This window comes from Gobio gobio (assembly GCF_949357685.1).
Source record: "Gobio gobio genome assembly, chromosome: 20".
Lineage (NCBI taxonomy): Eukaryota > Metazoa > Chordata > Actinopteri > Cypriniformes > Gobionidae > Gobio > Gobio gobio.
The window spans coordinates 26,416,364-26,436,847 of NC_137113.1; the positions used below are offsets into that span (position 1 = coordinate 26,416,364).

The following is a 20,484-nucleotide window of genomic DNA, read 5'->3' on the forward strand; positions in this document are numbered from 1 at the left end:
TGCAGTGCCCGCTAGGTGTCAGAGCACACTCCACCAGAGGCATGGCCTCTTCGTGGGCTTGGGCCAGAGGGATTTCCATCCACGATATCTGTATGGCGGCAGGCTGGGCCTCCCCGTCTACGTTCGTGAGATTTTACAATCTGGAAGTTCCTGCCTTACAGGCGAAAGTGTTATCAGTTCAATAGGGCCGTTGGTTCTGCCCAGTGATTCTGCGCAGACATAGCTCACATACTGGTAGTAAGTTCGGTACTAGGCTCATGTGAATTTGAAGGAGACCGGCGGTGCCGTTCCCTCATTTACGAGACGAGCTGTTGTGAGTTTGAAGGTGACCGGCGGTGCCGTTACCTCACTCATATAACAAGATATTGTGAATTTGAAGGCGACCGGCGTTGCCGCTCCCTCATTCATGAGACAAGGTGTGGTGAATTTGAAGGAGACCGGCAGGTGCCGTTCCCTCATTCATGGGACAGGGTGTTGTAACCACCCGTCGTAAACCACCCGTCAGTTCGAATGAAGTGTCTGTATATGTGGTGGCCCGTTTTTTCTTTACCGGCCACCCTGCCCGAGCAGTGTTATGGTCCCCGGTTCCCTGGGATACATATGCTGTATGCGAGGCGCGCACGGCGTTGACAATATGTTCCCGTAGCGTAAGGAACTTACGCAATACGAGAGAACCTCTCGTAAGAGAACGATACTCGGTTACTTAACGTAACCTCGGTTCTCTCTAGAAGAGGGAACGAGTATTGCGTTCCTTGCCGTGCGCCCCGCTGGCTTTTACGCTTCAGAACTAAGAAAACCGAATATGCAGCCCGTGAGCCCTGCTTATATACACGTGGCCACGCCCCACCTGTAGGCAAATGAAGCCAGGTGGGCGCGAAGCGCCCTCATTGGTCGCCACGTCACGCGGGCTCACCGATAGGCTGCTGCAGTTGCCAGCAGAGCAGCCAATAGCACGCTGGAATAGCCTGCTATGGTCTGCCAGGCTGCCGCACTGCGTTGACAATGTTACAAAATTAAGGATAATTTTGGGTTTTTCAGAAATCTCGAAGAAAGAATACTTTCCCGTAGCGTAAGGAACTTACGCAATACTCGTTCCCTCTTCTAGAGAGAACCGAGGTTACGTTAAGTAACCGAGTATCGTTTTAGCATATCATTAACTATAACTGCTCTGAAGCAGGGGAGTCTCAAGAGAAGCCAGGTTATCCCGATATATTTTTCTGTTGATATGAAAAACAAGGTACTTTTAGCAATATAGCAGGTGAATTATGTATATGATGTATATTACGATGTTATGATGAACTATGCCTTTCTCCACTGATGTTCTAAGTTGTTCAAAGCGTTTCTAAGGATGCTGATTTTCAGAAGACAGACTTGAGATGGAGAATGGGAAGATGGTTTGTGTAACATTAGCAATTAGCATTATTAGCTGTTTGATAATGTAGTCAGCAAAAAGCTCATCATATTAATTACAATTATGTGTCTGACGTTGTAAAGAGCAATACATTTGTGCAGCGCTTACTAGTGTTGCAGTACTCGAGACAGGTCTCGTCTCGACCACATTTGTACTCGCTCTTGTCTTGGTCTCAGACTAAGAGGACTCTGAAATTGATTTATTTATTAACATCATTAATGTGATTGGATGTAAAACGTACTGCTTCTCTAATTTGATTTATTTATTGTGCCAATTCAGAAATTAATTAGGGATTGTGTCAAAAATGTCTCCAAAAATCAATACAAATGCTCACAAAATTCAAGATACTGTAGCAAACAGTTCTTGTTTTGAGATCTGGATTTATAACGTGATATAATTAACCAAAATCACAAGAGCAAGAGAGCGGTTTTCACAAATTTGAGCATGACAGCAAACATGATATTGCTTTAACAAACATTTAATATTTAAAAAAAACATTATCCTCAACATTATTTATGCATTTGCAATTTACCAATTCAGATGCATCTTCTGTATTACTACCTCTGTAGCGCAAAGATGAATTTTGTTGTTAATGATTTAATTTGATTGGTAACAGCTCTATATAGTGTCTTATTCTAATTATATTTATTATTAGTCATTTATCATTAGTTATAAGTCATTTCTCAGGTGGTAATGTGGATCTCTATGAATTTAAGAAGTGCTGGTCTGGTCTTGACTCGGTCTCGTCCTGCCTTGGTCTTGTCTTGGTCTCAACCCCTCAAAGTCTTGGTCTTGTCTTGGTCTCAACACACATTGGTCTTGGTCTTGGATTAGGTGGTCTTGACTACAACACTAGCGCTTACTACAGTGTAAAAGTTGAGTAAAAGTTGAGCGAGTGGATCTTATCTGCATATTGGGGCTAATTTGCATATTAATGCATCTGCATATACTAAATTAAGCAAGGATGTAGAGTTACATTCAAGCTATTTTAAGGCATACATTTTTTTTTTTTTAAATGTGTCATTTTGGTGATCAAAGATGAGTTTTTGACTACGGGGGGCTCCAGGGGGGCACATTTTTTTAAACTGTTACTTTTGTTCCATTTTCCTTTTTCTGTAGTTTTTAGGTGTAGTTTTTCCCGTTATTATTTTATTAGTTTTATTGTTGTTATTATTAATTAATTATTAGTATTACTATTGCTTATTATTATTATTAATGTTTATTTATTTTATACATTTGGTCTATTTCATGTTTTCTATTTAATCAACATTTATTGTATAATTCAGTATTTAGCCTTGTCCCAAATTTTGGTATAAAGGTTGCAAAAACTGCAAACCTCATATAAAATGAACAGAAAATAAAACTTCTCATTATATTAAGTTTGATCCCCTGAGGTTGATAATCCACATTTTCTAAAGGCTAAGCACATACTTTCACTGACCGTTTGTAGGAGGAAAGAAAAAAACACAAACAAATCACTTTTTTAATAGTTTCAGGCCCTGTTTTTTTACCCTGTTTTAATTGTTTTTGGAAAGGTTTCTGCTTTATATGCTGCATTGTGTAAGTCTTTAAGTGTCAAGGTCGTTGTAATTGTGTTTGTTTGTGTGGTTTCATTAGCAGTGTTCGTCTCTGTCCAACAGAGCATGCAGATAGCTATCATGTGCACGTGAAACAGGAACAACTAGTGAAATTTAGATGAACTCTGACAGCAAGCAACAGTCTGTAATTATACCTCTCAACATTGTGTTCCTGCCATAATCAGTTTCTCTTTTCTTCTTCTTCTTTTATGTATTTTGGCAAGCCATCTTCTGTCTTACCATCATCCCTGTGGTTTTTGGCACCTTTGCTCTGTCTGAATGAAAAATTCATGTGAGATTTTGTTTCCTGCTTCCAAATGCATCCATTACCTCGGTATGGGGGTACCACCTTTTCAGAATTCTCTTCAGAAACGAAACCTGAACTCGGCTGAACTGTGGAAGAGCCACCTCCAGCCTCACGTCCTTCACAAAAGAGCGCTCATTTGTGCCTTTCACTCTGGGTGACTTGTTTGATGAACTATAGTGATTCTGCATTCGGTCCATTGCTTTAGATTCGTGAATGGCAGAGCCTCGGCCACTGCTGCAGGGAAGAGATGAGAAGCTTCACAATGGTTATGCAGATCAACGGGGAAACTGAAACTTCAGTTGATTCAGTTGCAGTGTTGAGCTCATAGCCTCATGTTGGTTTGATCAGCAACCTTCTACGCACACCTTGGCAATAGAATAGCCTTTGGCTTGTACATTTTTTTGTTTAGTCGCCAGACTGATATTTATTATATGATATTATACTACATATATATATATATATATATATATATATATATACCACCAAATGTATCAATATCTTAGTAAAATGGCACAGCTTTTTAAATATCTGAACGTACACGTTTAGAATCAGTCAGCATTAAACTATGTTATGATATTATGATAATCAAGCACGATATAATGATAGAACTTTAGTGATTAGAACAAAAACTGTTGGAAAGCATGTATTAATGCATATTTGTCATTTAACTGAACTTTGGACTGGTGGTGGTGCTTAAGATTTTGTCGGTGTTTCTGTAAAAAAATTGATAATAGTAATTATATTATATTATTAAAAGATAATAATAATACTACTAATTCTACTACTAATAACAACAATATACAACGCACTAAGGATTGATGAACTGCTGGGTTCATGAATATTAATCACGTTGACAGCATTCACTCAAACTGATTTGCTGAAATCAAAACAGGGACAGGAAAAGATGAGCGCCAGCCAATGAGATTGCCGTTTGCACATTAGTTCTGCCCACTACTGGAAAAAAATGCCATAATTCTGTTATTTTGACAGGAAAATACAACACAGAATATTGTTAACATGTAGCGCGTCGATTTTGCGTGGTATTTAAGATTTAAGATTGCGCGCGCATGTGTGTATACTGTTCAAAAGTTTGTAGTCATGTTTTTTAACGGGGCTGTGTTGATGATTATTTTTTTTAACTTTTTTAACTTTAGTCAGTGTATTATGTTGCTGTTGTAGCATAAACAACATCTGCAAAGTTATGACGCTCAAAGTTCAAAGCAAAGGGAGATATTTTCTTTATTTCTATTTTCGCTTTTTAAGGACTACAACAAACGGCTGTTAGGGACTAACAGTGATTTAACTAACCTTGCAAACATTGCCAAATCCAGCAATCACCCTCATTTGTATTAACCTGGTTTCTAGGTGGCCTTTAAAAAAGAAAGTTGCATGTAGATTTATACACTTTTATCTAAAGAGATACGTAAAAAATATGTTTTTTTTAAATCCGTTGATGCATTTACTGGGAATTGAACGCTTGACCTTGGAGTTGTTAGTGCCATGCTCTACTGTTCAAAGGAAGTTAGATTAGAGCTTGCCAGATCGAGAAAGCACCCTCCAGTTTTGTAAACAATATGCATCAGTCGGTCATCAGATGGACTGTGGGCATCTGTAGGTGCGAAGCTGAAACTAATGTGATCATGAATTTACTATTTTGTGTGATTTCACTGGGGAAGTGTTTTAAAAATCAGACTGATCTGTTTTTGATGTCATTTGTCATCTCTTTTCAGGGGTGAAAGCTGTGTTCTCTGGTCACTACCACAGAAATGCAGGAGGGTGCCATGATGGGCTGGATATGGTGGTGAGCTCAGCAGTTGGTTGTCAGTTGGGGAATGACACTCACGGTGTGCGAGTGGTGGTAGTTACTAATGAGGACATCATCCATCGCTACCATAGTCTGGATCAATTAACCGAAAGAGGAATGGATGAGGACCTGAAGAAACTGTTGGTTTGAAACCACCTCCATTTGACAATAATCACGTGGTCGTGTCTTCATCTTCAACATTCATTATAGAAAGTGAGCCGTTATTTGTACATTTAGAGCTGTGTTTTTTTACTGGAACAAAAAGAGTCTTATGTTCTGTATACATTAGCAAGCATTAGAAAATTTGAACCAGTGGCACTTTTGATCTTTGATACTTACATCATCTGTCTCCACACTTTAATCATGCAAATGCATCTGAGAATTCAGTTAAATCCCCCCTTCATACTAATGGAGTGAGGAGATGCTAGGGTACAATGGTAGTTTAATAGTGCTGAACATTTAGGATGACAGTTTGATGAGTTCACTCCTTGCTCCTCTCTGCTCATTACTCTGTTCCATCTCTGAGAGGAGGGAAGAGGCAATCTCCATGGTAACTATTGAAAGACATGACTGCGTTGACCGGGACATCGAGTCACTTGTACTGTGGGTGGATCACCGAAAACATAATTGCTGACCTCACCTCACACTTGGACGAATGCAGCCGGGTGTGACTGAACCACTTTGACGGCAGGCATACAGCAATAAAGACATTTTAAATGACCAAGCTCTTGTCTGAATTCCATCTGAGACCTCGCATCTTCTTCACCAGTGTCATACATGCTAAGATTAAACTGAATGTTTTCCAGCTTTCTCTGGATCTTTCCATGTAATATTTATATGTAATGTCTAATGCTATGATCATGGGGGTTCAAAAGTTTTTGTTATAAATTATGCAAAAGACATTCGGTTTGAGTGAAAAGTTGATTTGAAAACTGAACATGATTATCAGAATGTTATTTTATTTGTGCTCCTTTTTCATTAATGGTGGTGACAAATTTACGGTAACGCTACAGTAAGCTCTACGGAGTAATGAGCAGTATATTTAAATCGCATTTATTAACCTTTGATAATGTTAGTTAATAAAAGTGTATTTGCTCATTGTTTATGTTTAGAGTACATTAATGTCAATGGACACAACTTATGATTTATTGTAATAGTAAATGTTAAAATTAACATAAAGATATTAATAAAAGCTGGAGTATTGTTTGTGTTAGTTCATGATAACTAATGTGGTTAACCGATGAAACCCTATTGTAAAATGTTAGCTAATTTATTTGTTTTATGTTATGTTTCTTTGTTTTAATTCTATAATTGTCAGGTTTAATAGAATTAGATTAAATGGGATTTTGAATATTTTGTACTTGATAACAAAATTTATCAAAAAATGTAATGCTTTGTCTGTTGTCTCTATTTCCACAATTGAAATTAACATTTGCAGTATTTGCCACTGGCAAGATTTAGAAATATTTGTGCTTCCAGATATGATCTTGTGAAATGCCATAGTTACGGTAATACACTCCTAGCCAAAAAATAAATAAAATAAACATAGGCCAAGCTGAAAATGGTCTTAACCATTTTAATCACAAATCACTGGTCAGGAAATTAGCAAGAATTGCACAAATAATGTAAAAGTAACTTAAAGGGTTAGTTCACCCAAACATGAAACTTCTGTGTTTAATTTTTCACCCTCATGTCGTTCCAAACCTTTGTTCATCTTCAGAACACAAATTAAGATATTAACAAAATCCGAGAGCTCTCTGACCCCTCCATAGACAGTGATTTAACTAACACTTTCAAGGCCCAGAAAGGTGTTAAAATAGTCCATGTGACTCCAGTGGTTAAACCTTAATTTTATGAAGCAACAAGAATACTTTTTGTGCGCAAAAACAAAAATAACTTTATTCAACAATTAGTTCTACGGCACCAGATGCATGTGTGTGATGATGATGCGGGAGCTGCACTGTTTTTACAACGTAAACTGTGTAAGAGACTGGCATAAGCTCGAATGAAATTGTTAAATAAAGCTGTTATTTTGTTTGTCAAAAAGTATTCTCGTTGCTTCATAAAATTAAGGTTGAACCACTGGAGTCACATGGACTATTTTAACACCTTTCTGGGCCTTGAAAGTGTTAATTAAATAGCTGTCTCTGGAGGGTTCAGAGAGCTCACGGATTTCATCAAAAATATCTTAATTTGTGTTTCAAAGTCTTTCGGGTTTGGGACAACATGAGGGTGAGTAATTAATGACAGAATTTTCTTTTTTGGGTGAACTATCCCTTTAATTACTCACCATCATGTCGTTCCAAACCCGTAAGACCATCGTTCATCTCTTGAACACAGATTAAAGCTTCTGTCCGTTACTTTTTTTGTGTTCAAGATTTACAAAATTATATAGTGAGAATGTACAACATGAATCCATTTTCCAAACCATGTTTTTGTCTTACCATGAATCATTATAGTACACTTATAATAAGTGTTTATATTGGGACTATTTCAGGCCAGACTGGTAGGAACCGCTACGGAGGAGCACAGTCCCTGCGTGACTCGCCATAGACATAAACAGAGAGAAGTAGCTCCGGCTGCAATGTTCTTCCGCAAGACACATGCAGTTCTGTTTATTAACCCCTAGAGCGCAAAAAGTTTCGGACTGCAGCTTTAAGGTATTTTTTATTAAATTTGAGAGGTTTCTGAACCACCCATATGCAGCAACGTCATAGCAACTTTCAAGGTCCAGAAAGGTAGTAAAGACAACGTTAAAATAGTCCATGTGACTCCCGTGGTTCAACCTTAATGTTATGAAGCGAAAAGAATACTTTTGAGCGCAAAACAAAAACAAAAATGACTTAATTCAACAATCTCTTCTCTTCAACGTCACTGTTGTTTTAGTAAATCCTCCAGGTTCTATGTCACAAGGCCGGACATTAAAGACATTCTTTTTACTAGCAATATAACTACTGCAAATTGTTAGTTCATTAGTCAATGCATTAACTATGCAACCTTATTGAAAAGTGTTACTGAAATATTCTTACAAAACATATTTATGATGATATAATGATATTTAAATGGCACAAATACAATCACGATGACAACATCAAATTGGAAAAAGTCCATAAATGAATCAGCAATAGAAAAAAATACCACACCAACATTTCAGCGTTTCATCCATTACGCAAAACAATCTTTCCCATTGCTAGCAGCTCACTACACAGACCTGATCCAGTGAACCTAGACATAAAATGTCCCTTGTCATGTTACCTTGCTTATTTTCTCTCCAGCTTCTTCCTGTATAGCTGTTGTATATTGAAAGCATCTTCCTATGCTTTTTGTTCTGATCTCAAGCCCGAGGGCAAGTAATCAGCATGTCATTCTAGGATAGCATGCGGTACTCAAGGATGTACAACATAATACGATTTTTCCAGGTCAGTGATTACACCACAGTAATTCCCTCTGTTCTTACATCGATAATTTGGATATGTCACAGTAAGTCAGCGGTAAAGAGTTGCACAGGTTTCTCTGTTACTGAGTTTTTAACTTTTTATTTTTATTTAATTATTAGGCCATCGGTCAGTTTATAAAGCAGTTTTTCTTTGCCCATCCCAGTTGCTTTTCACATGGACAGGCACTCAGGCAGCATAGCATGTAGATGAATTCAGTTTTGGAACAGGAGGACATTTGACATTTAGCAGGTTGGTTTTCTTCACACAGCAGAATGAACTCCTACACTGAGTAAATCACAGGGCATCAATAGCCCGACATATAAACCACCAATAATAACCACCTGCCGAATGGCCAAAACTGGTTTTATAGCTGCTATAGTGAAGTGTAAAATCTCCTTTAAACAACAGATAATTCCTGCTATCAATCAAATTCGTAGGAGCAATTACATTTACTATTAAATCAGTTTGTGGGATTCTGATTTGTGATAGGGATTTTTCAGTGACTTTTCTGCAGGTTCCATCCGGACGCCAGTAGGTGGCAGCAAGTGAATGTGTTTATGAGTGAGTCATTCAACCGATTCGTTCGAAACACTGATTCATTCAGTGATGAGTCACTGAATCGTTCACTCACAGATTATTTAAAGTCATCATGAAATCAAAATGGACAATTCTTGTTTTTTAATGGAATATTGCTATGGAAGCTTGTTTCCGCCACAGAATAAAAAATGTAAATAGGTAATTGCGACATTTTATCTCTCAATTCTGACTTTTTTTAAAATCAGAATTGCGTGATTTAAAGTCGCAATTGCAAGTTTATATCTCCAATTCTGACTTTTTTCTCATAATTGCGAGTCTATATCTTGCAATTCTGAATTCATAACACGCAATTGCTAGATATAAATTCAGAATTGTGAGATACAAACTCACTCAATTCTGAGAAAAGTCAGTCTTTTTTCCCCCTCAGAATTGGACTTTATATAATGCAATTCTGACTTTATATCATGCAATTGTGAGTTTATATCTCACTGGACCTGGAACTAGACCACGGAGCAATGGAAGAAGGTGGCCTGGTCTGATGAATTGCGTTTTCTTTTACATCACATGGATGAAGGGGTACGTGTGCGTGTGCGCCGCTTACCCGGGGAACAAATGGCACCAGGATACACTATGGGAAGGAGGCAAGCTGGCGGAGGCAGTGTGATGCTTTGGACAAAGTTCTGCCCAGAAACCTTGGGTCCTGCCATCCATTTGGATGTTACTTTGACACGTACCACCTGCATTGTTGCAGACCATGTACACCCTTTCATGGAAATGGTATTCCCTGGTGGTTGTGGCCTCTTTCAGCAGGATAATGTGCCTTGCCACAAATCAAAAATGGTTCAGGAATGGTTTTAGGAGCACAACGAGTTTGAGGAGTTGACTTGGCCTCCAAATTTCCAATTCCCCAGATCTCAATCCAATCGAGCATCTGTGGGATGTGCTGAACAAACAAGTCCGCTCCATGGAGGCCCCACCTCGTAACTTACAGGACTTAAAGGATCTGCTGCTAACATCTTGGTGCCAGATACCACAGCACACCTTCAGGAGTCTAGTGGAGTCATGCCTCGACGGGTCACGGGTCAATATGGGTCAAAATACCTTTATTGGTTAATACCTGGGAAAAGCCATCCTTTAGCATTCAGCCAGCCAAACCTTGACCCCTCGTTGTATCCTAACTAAAATTCCCTCTTTTCCAACAAAATAAAGTTACTGAAGTGAGAACTTTCTTCAAGCCAACACTTGAGGTTGTCAGTCAGCCCTCACACAGAATTTTACAGATTGCTGTCTGCCCATCTGCACATGCTATCAGGCCCGTCGCGACAAGGCAGGCAAACCAAGCAATTGCTTGGGGCCCCGAGCTGGCCTGGGGCCCCAAGACAGCGACAGGTTAAGAATAAAATGAAATGACAAACTGTGTAAGCGCCCCATTGATAGTCAATGCAGTAAAGTGCAATGACACTGTTATCGGGATCCCCCTTAAGGGGCCCCTCTCAGTAGTCGCTGACAGCAGCCAGACAACCACGCGATCTCTGCTGCGGCAAAATACAAAACCTCCTCGGATTTGAAGCGGAATTTTATGCTTCAGGAAGCCAGAAAAGAAAATAGAGAAAGGAAGAGGAGGATAAGAAAAAAAACAAGATAGTGGTATGTGATAAATTACACTGGATAAAATAGCTCTACTTGTCTTGTACAAAAATGGTGTAAGTTTGCAGCAGGTAGGCTAGCAAAAATATGTTTGTTAGCTATTGTTACCTGCCTGACGGCAAATGCTGCTTGTAACGAACAGTTAGTGCAACTTTTTTTTCGAACAGACGAAATTACATAAGATTGCTATAGCTTTGAAATAGGTTTTGATGAAAGTGGCATAGCATGCTATATTAACAATTATTATAAACATTATTTAACCAGAAAGAGGCAGAGGAACATTATTTTTTTCATAGCTTATCTTAGTGTGCTAGTGTCGGGATATACGGTAGTGACAGTTTGCAAATATGACATTTTTATAAGTTACCAATGGATCTTGAACAATTATTTTATTCTGTGGCAATTTTTACTCTGTTACATTTTGAAGTACAGTATCAGGACAACCCACATGTTTTACTGGTACTGTTTATTAACTATTTATCAAGGTATTATAGTCATCTGTTGCAACTTTATAATAACCATCTAGATAATGTTTATAGACAGTTTACAGTTTTCCGTCTATCTATGTAATGTTTATAGATGTTTTAAAAATGGTTAAAGGTTTACAATTTTTTTTTTAAATGATACAGTGGTGTTTTTTGCAAATGTTTTCAAATTTTATGGACAGTATATGCAACAACAGTAATTGCACTGTCTCCATGTCCATTTTGCTTGGGGCCCCCAAATTTCTTCAAACGGCCCTGCAAGCTATTTCAGTGGAGTTGGACAGTAATGGAGTAATTTTCAGTATGCATTGAGGTGGAGGGCACATTAGCAAAAACACACATACGCATGCCTCATATTAGCATTGCAAAATGACTTGGCCTATAAATACCTGTCTAAATAAGACAAGATAACCCTATTGACTGTAGATGGATTGAGATATTTAACCACAAAATGTGCTTCTAATGCTATGGAATGTGGGAACTTAAACGTGACCTTGTGTTTTTTTATCCTTCTGGGCTCTGTGATTAATTTTAAGTATCTTTAATTGGAATTTTAACACATTTTTTACATAGAAATGACTTTTGTTATTCATGCAGAAGGTTTACATTGTACATGAACATTAATCCCTTTCTTACTGGTTCTTTTAAATTCCAGTAAGAATACTAATGCGGCTAATCTGCCACCACATTTTCTCACACCGGGCAGCCTTGATTTTCATTCTCTGCTTCAATTACATTATTACACATGATATTAATATTTGGAATAAAGGCAATTGCAGAAATTAGCTAATATTTTTTAAAAGCTCCTATACTTATCAGCCTCACTGCAGTTTTGGTTTCAACACTAAGAGCTCCATTTTAAAATTCATTGGCAAAAAAAACTCTGATCAAATGGAGAAGCTGCAATAATTTGTAGAAATATGAAATGTCCACTTTCAACCACACATTTTTGATTTGTTTCTTGAAATGCACTTTCTCTATAAGTGACTCACAGCAGTGCATTTTGAATGTGTGAGATTTTTCCAAAAACACTCATTACTGATGGATAATTTATCATGTAACTAGCCAGTTTATTTTGTATGAAGGTTTGAATCCCCATGAGAATGTTCCCTCGGTTGTTTTTGAGTTTACTTCATCAGGGTCACACTGTTCTCACTGTAACTGCATTTGGTGATGTGCAAACCAAATATCCTGCAGTGTTATTCATGTACCTTGGGGACTATAATCCAGTTTGTGGTAGGCTCTGTCTTAAAGGTGATGTATCCTTTCAACTAACTCTCAGTCTCTCCAAAACCCCATCCTCAAAACATTTTAAGCGAAAGCTCAGCTAAAAATGTATATTCTGTCATCATTTATTCTCCCTCATGTCATTCCAAACCTGTATGACTGCTTCTGTGGAAAACAAAAGAAGATATTTTGGACTGCATTGACATCTTGTATAGACAAAATCATCTTCTTTTATGTTCTACAGAAGAAAGAAAGTCATACAGGTTTGGAACAATTTTTTTTTGGGTGAACTATCTCTTTAACCCTACTGTATCATATTTGATACACAAATTTCTAAGGCCCAAAAAACCTGTTGTCCACAATCTACTACATGCCTTCAGTTGTCTAATTGATAGTTTGTCCTCTGTCAGGTAATGGTACACATCTGTTATTGCTGTAAAATCAGATTTTTATAGTAAATATAAAAGTAGATGTAAGAATAACTTTTATATAAAAATATTTCAAGATGTTCATCTACTGGATTGAAGCAACTTACAGATGTAGGCCTATTTGGCAGTGAAATAAATGTTTCTGCATCATTTGTTAAGGTTTTTAATCAAATTATGTCTAGATTGTGCAGAGTGCCATTTTAAATAATTGCAAAAGGCTTTTCTTTTTTTTTTCAGTGCAGAGCTTGCTCAATATTGGCAGCAGGTGAGTGAGAGTGCATCCGCACACAGTGAGGCCAAACCTTTTGAAGGGCAAAAGTCAACAAAGAAGCCATTTCTCTCCAAGAAAAACATCAAGGGCAGACTGAACTTCTGCAGGAAGTACAAGGATTGGACCACAGAAGACTGGAGCAAAGATATTTTCTCTGATGAAGCCACCGGAAAATTGATTGTCCGGAGAAGAAAAGTTGAACGCTACTGTCCTGTATCGTGCCAACAGTGAAGTGTCCTGAGACCATCCAATGTGTGTGGTTGCTTTTCATCCAAGGGAGGCTCTCTTACAATTCTGCCCAAAAACATTTCCATGAATAAAAAAATGGTATCAAAACTTCCTGCAGGAGCAACTTCTCCCAACGATCCAGAAGCATTTTGGTGATGATCCGTGCATTTTCCATGATGTGGTACCACAAGGCAAGAGTGATAATGAAGTGGCTCGGAGATCATTACATTGAAATTTTGGATCCGTGGCCAGACAACTCCCCAGATCTTAATCTCATAGAGAACCTGTGGTCAATCCTTAAAGGTGAGTGGACAAGCAGAAGCCAACAAATTGTTGTGGTCAACTCCGAGCACTAATAAAGCAAGAATGGATCGCCATCAGTCATGATTTGGCCCAGAAGCTGATATCCAACATGCCAGAGCGAATTGCAGAGGTTATGAAGAAGAAGGGAAATCAAATGTGCACTGTAAATATTGACTCTTTGCATTTATTGAATGTTTTTGCCAATAAAACTTATGAAATGCTTATCAGGGTTTTCCAGTATACCATAAACATGAAAAAATGATGTACAAATACTGAAGCAGCAAACTTTGCGAACAACAAAATGTATGTCACTACAGCTGTAGGTTTATTCAATCATGATACAATTCTAAAAATTATGTCCTATTTCTATATCATCCTATATGAGCCATTAAAACCTGATACAAACCACACACACACACACACACAATCAGACGTTCAAATATTTTGTCTAAAGGTTCAATAAATTGTTTAATTTCAAACGATTTTTCTGACGGTTATTTCATACGCCAGGCTTTACAGGGTTAAAGCGTGAGAGCGGGAACCCTGTTTACGGTGAGTTGAATATTTGGACTTGTTTTTAATGAGTCATTGACATAACCCTGTTTAAGCAGCGCACCTCCTGTCACCCTTTGAAAAGACTGCTAAAATCCAGCTGCTCTCTATAGCCGGCGTCTTTTCCTGCCTCCATTAATCTCATACGCTTCTTCTTGACATGACCAGTCACCGCAATGCTCCACTACTGATTGGGAGTGTTTATTTGCTTCCTCTCACTCTCCTTTCCACCTCATCTTTCTAACATGGTGGTGATGTTTGAGAATGGCTCATACTAAACTTTGAACCAGGTGGAATAAAAGGTTCATCCTGCCTTACTTTCACTTCCACCTTTAGGGCTTTCTCTCCTCAAGTGCTTAGTCAGTGACCTCAAAAAACAAAACAAGCTCTCTGAAAAGCAGGACTCCGAACACCCAGATACAAAGAATTGACTAGTGGTACTCTTTCAAGTTATTTGAGGTTACTTGTCCTTAAATTCAAACAAGAAACCAGAGCACTTGATGAGTTAAGGGCTTCCTGAGATACATTCTGCAAAAGTGCAAATAGGCAAAATAAATAATGAAAGTGTCAGTCTGACAGAAGAATGCACTCAAAATTACTGAACATAACCTTGAGAAATGCAGACCTGGAATCCACTACTATTTCACTCTATCTTGACAAGGTTGTAATATTGAAAGCTGAATGCCACACCGTTACATTTACACAGATAAATACTGTACATAGAGTATGCCATGTGTGGTATAGAAGTGTATTTCACGCTCATAAAAGTGTCCAGAGAGGCATAGAGTCCAACTGGAATTGGTGGATATGGAGAGTATCTAACTAATTCATCTGTTTGCATAGATTTTGTGTATTTGCTACAGAATGTTTTTCTGTAATTATGTTGATACTTTATACCAATGTGAAAATGTTTTTCTCTCTATTTTCTCTGAATGCAAAAAGACATCTATAAAAAAAATCCTTGTACATGCAATATTCTTCATAATAGCTCTTTAAATCCATTTCCTATTTATTTTTAAGCATGCCCCACTTAAACTGTGATAAACACTCTTTCAGCAGAACTCTACACAGAAGTGCTCTACTGCTCTCTCTAGGCCATTAAGTAGCAATGCATCCACTCAGGGGCGTAGCCGTCTTTTCATAAGTGAGGGGGACAGAAATGTCAGGTATAATACCTGTTTTTTCTGACCTCTGTCTAATTGACAGATTTAATTGATCTATTGCTTTTAATTCAGTAAGATATCAAATACACTGCTGAACAATAACCACTAATATGTATAATATTTCCCCCTATATTTTATGCCAATTTTATGATTGGTTTATGCACTACAAACACTTGTGCATTAAGTACCCATGGATTTTATGCAATGTTGAAAAAATATTTCACTGAACAAGGCAGTGTAGTTAAAAAATTGTTCAATGTTTTTGAAAGAAGACTTCTGCTCACCAAGGCTGCATTTATTTAATAAAAAATGCAATAAAAAAGTAATACAGTGAAATATTATGCCAATGTAAAGCAGCTGTTATCTATGTGAATATATAAAGAAATTAAGTAATTTATTCCTGTGATCAAAGCTGAATTTTCAGCATCATTACTCCAGTCTTCAGTGTCAAATGATCCTTCAGAAATCATTCTAATATGCTGATTTGCTGCTCAAGAAACATTTATGATTATTATCAATGATGAAAACAGTTGCTTACTTAATACACTGCTGCTTCATTTTTGTGGAAACCATGATAGTATTCAAACTTTTGTGGTAAGATTAAAAAAGAGAGAAATGAATACTTTTATTAATTAAACATGCATTAAATTGATCACAAGTGATATTTATAATATAAATATTTATATTTAATAAGTGCTTTATTTAATGCAAATAAATGCAGTTAATTTAACTTTCTATTCATCAAAGAATCCTGAAAAATAAAACGCATCATGGTTTTCACTACATTTTTAAGCAGCACAACTGTTTTCAACATTTATAATAATCATAAATGTTTCTTGAGCAGCAAATCCTCATATTAGAATGATTTCTGAAGGATCATATGACACCGAAGACTGGTGTAATGATGCTGAAAATTCAGCTTTGATCACAGGAATAAATTACACGTTTACTAGCTCAGCTACATAGTAAACAGCTGTTTTATATAATAAATGCAGCCTTGGTGAGCAGAAGATACTAAACATTAAAAAGGATGTCAGTTAGAGCACTGCATTATTCATATACTTTATTGTCAATAAATACCTTGAAAAACACACATGAACCATATAATGTCGAAATCACGTGTTTGTCGTCGCGTTTCATCAGTCATAATTGTTTTTATTCAGCTGCTGGTTCAGCGCTGTGAATGCCTTTGGAACGTGATTACTTCTACGAATCCGTTTTGGACTTTCTGTGAGAGCGCCCTCCGGCTTCGAGTATGAATTGGAGTGTTGCACGAGAGTGTTAGCACTCCATGGTGTTCAGAGCGCCTTGTTTTTGGATACGAATAAAATGACAGGTCATGTATATCTAGATTTATTCACATTGGCTTCTACGTAAACAAACTTGCCCGTGTAACAGACGTAGGCCAGTAAGAGTGGTGCGACTAGACGTCGGTTCGAATCCCCCACGGAGCGGGTCGACTAGGACCGGTGAGACTTGGTAAAGCGCGGGGGACGAATGTACGTTTTATTAAAGGTGCGGGGGACACCCTTTTATGACACTTTTGACCAGGGGCGCCGCTAGCAATTTTGGGCCCTATGAAAGAATATGATGTTGGGCCCCCTACCGCACCAACCAAGTTATCCAAAATCATTTGTCTGCAATTTAATAATACTGACCAATTAAGCTCAACCCAGAATGCCCCAATTGGCTGATGAAACATTGATTAAAATTAAGATAAAATTTATACAAAACGAAATTTACTTTAAAGAAAGGCTTTCTACAAAACAAAACTTAATGAAGTGGTCAAAATCATGTCTGACCCACTCCATGTCTCCTGGCATTATGTCTCTTATGATGTGTCCTTTCTCACTCATGCTGTTCACTTTTCATAATCAACATAGATTAACAGATTGACAACATAGATAGACAGAAAACATTACATTATAATATTTAAGCATAAATATAAAACTAAATACCTTTTCTTAATGGCTACAACAAGCATAGCCAACAGTACAGAGAAATTTCATGCAGGAGTGGGATTTTAGCATGAGCGGTTCATGAGTGGAGCGTTTTGCTGGATTTTGCCGGAAATGCTAGCCTAGAAATCTAGACGCACCCTAGCGGCAGCAAATCTAATTTGCCGCGAGTGTAGTCTAGCAACTCTTGGTAGAGCTGAGAGCTGGAAAAACCAAACTCGGTTTTCTCGGCACGTCACGGCAGAGTTCACGGCAGAGTTCACGTCACGGCGGTTCTGCGTACTAGCGTGTGCTACTCATAAACAAAGAAGCTGGCGAAAGCGGCAGCCTTTCAAATCGACTTTGGCCGTGACTCTGCAAGACTTTGAGTTAAGCTTTTCTTTGAGAAAAGAACAAAGAATGGCACTGAAGTCATTCTTGGAAGATGTGTTCGGAGTTTTGCCGACCGGTCCATCAACTAGCTCCACTACACGTTGCTCTCTGGTTGGTTGTAGCGCTATCCAATGGCGTGCAGAGGGAATTTGAAAGACAACCGTTTGTCCCGCCCCTCGGATTGAGCCCTGTCAATGGTGAGTTCCCAGACCCAACATCTTGATGTGGGTCTTGCTTGTCAGGCTACGGAAATGCAGATATAAGCCTGAATTTTGTAATATTTGTGACTCTTTGGTAGATTATACATTTATAATTTCTATAACATTACTACTAGTACTGTTACTACTAATAAACCCAATCTCTGGGGCAGGGCCGTGCAGAGAGTTCGTCAGGGGCAGGGGCTCAAATGTAAAAAAGGGGCAATTTGTAAATATATATATAAATATGTAAATATTTATATTTATATAATATATAATAATATTTATACATAACATATATATATATATATATATATATATATATATATATATATATATATATATATATATATATATATATATATATATATATGTTTATATATCCATATGCTCATCAAGCCTACATTTATTTAATCAAAAATACAGAAAAAAAACAGTAGCCTAATATTGTGAAATATTATTACATTGTGTTCTTTTTAACTTTTTATTAATCAAAGAATCTTGAAAAGAGTATCACAGTTTCCATCATTGACATTAAATCCTCATATTAGAATGATTTCTGAATGATCATGTGACACTGAAGAGTGGAGCAATGATGCTGAAAATCCCGCTGTGATCACAGGAATAAATTATATTTTAAATTATTTTAAAATAGAAAACCATTATTTTAATATATTTCGCAATATTGCAGTTTTTTATCAAATAAATGCAGGCTTGGTGAACATAAGATACTTATTTCATAATACTGCATAATATTCAAAAATAGCATAATAAAGTCCTAAACCATTTCGCTACACTTCTACACTTTCGCTACTATCGTCTACACTTCACATAGCCTAATAGGCCTGTAGGTGCCGGTGGCACTTGGGTTTTGTTAACTTTGATAGTTTCATGAAATAGTAAATTATGTATCAATATAGGCTACATAAATACAAGTGAAATTAACACTACTTACCATTAATGCGACTTTTGCTGCTGTGGTTTTGTGCAGGAATTTGTTTGTTGTCTGTTAAAATCCATTTTGTCAGTGTCAGTGATGCAATTTATAAAATGAGCCAAACCGCAGGAAATTGCAGGAAACCGCAGGAAATTGTTCCACAAACGTTAGTTTGTCTGTCCATGTAATTTTCAACCGATTTATGAATAAGAACAGAAAATTACCGCTTCTCATCGCCCAATGGAATTTGAACTTGCTTTGCCAGATCACGATTGGTTGGTGTAAAGCCTATACATGACAAACGGGCATTGGTGAATTGTGTAATACTTTAAAATATATAGCTAATATATAGCTTTGTAATTAAATCAACACATTAGCTCTGATTATGGATTTAAAAAAAATATTGGTTTACTTTTTTCCCGCGAGGCCACACACTCTCTGAAAGGACCATATTTGGCTCGAGAGCCGTTTCCGAACAGTGGAAAATCAGCTGTCAATCAAAACGCACGCGACCCATAGCAACGCGTTACGGCAACGCCTCAACAGAAATTGTCCGACTTTTGAGCCGTCCGTTACTATTGTATACATTTTCATGTTATAATAATCACATTTATTTAGTTTTATTGACCACGATATTATCATTGATATTTGTCTGAGAGGGGCACTTTTGATTCATTTTGAAAAAGGGCAGGGGCTCGAGCACCCAAAGCCCCCCCCTCTGCACGTGCCTGCTCTGGGGGCCCCAAAAGTGCGTGGGCCCTTAGAATCGTCCAAACTCCCCCCCCCCCCCTTAGCAGCGCCCCTGCTTTTGACACTTTTCTGACACTTTTATGTCAGAATTATGACCTTTTATGTAAGATGGATTTTAATGTTCAAAATGTCCATTTCTATCCACAAAACTTGCCAGAAGTCGTGGTTTAAGGGCTTATTTTTTTTAAAAACATCTTCTGGAGGTGCATGCCCGCGGACATGGAATATGAAGTTGTTTTCATTTTTAATGACCTGGGCCCAGCTGTTCAAAAAAATAATCTGATCAGATATCGGCTATCATATTGGATCAAATCTTGAAAATGGTTTTGTTCAAAAGAAAAAAAGATTCTGAAATCGGATTAGATCACAAAATCCAATCTTGGTTTTGATTGGGATCAAATCGTCAGTTTGTGTTGTTCAAAGCTGTTTTGTAGGATTGGGATACCTTTGATAAATCCTGACCCAGCAGAAGGACGGTTTTCAGGAACAAAAATGTCATAAAACTTTAAAACATATAACAAAAAATACAACATTTGATTACATGCACACATTTATATTTAAAAATGTGCTCTTGACTTGTTTAACTGTTAAAGTAATAAAGTAGAAGTAGACATTAGGCTCCCTATTAAGTCTTTCAGTACAATAAACAAAAACAGTAAACAGTCACCATAAAAAAAATCACCCAAACCGCTATCAATATCTTACAAAAATATTAAGATATATATAAAATACAATTTATTAAGATAAAATATATTTAAATACAGAAATATATAAACTACATTGGCACAATCAGATATGAACCAGTCGAAAGTAGTTTCTAACAATTGCATCCCTTTTTAATTTACTGTATATTTGTTTGTTTTTGTTGTAAGTCACATGAGGGGCTACAGAAA

General features: G+C 37.3%; 1 protein-coding gene across 1 annotated transcript in view; it reads left to right on the forward strand.

The window, feature by feature from the left end:
* Positions 1-7,140, forward strand: part of cpped1 (calcineurin-like phosphoesterase domain containing 1) — a 48,624-nt gene extending 41,484 nt beyond the window's left edge. The window contains exon 4 of the mRNA XM_079846161.1: positions 5,026-7,140. Within this exon, the coding sequence (XP_079702287.1) occupies positions 5,026-5,249 (224 nt within the window). The 3' untranslated portion in view covers positions 5,250-7,140. The remainder of the gene's footprint in view (positions 1-5,025) is intronic.
* The last annotated feature ends 13,344 nt before the right edge of the window (positions 7,141-20,484 follow it).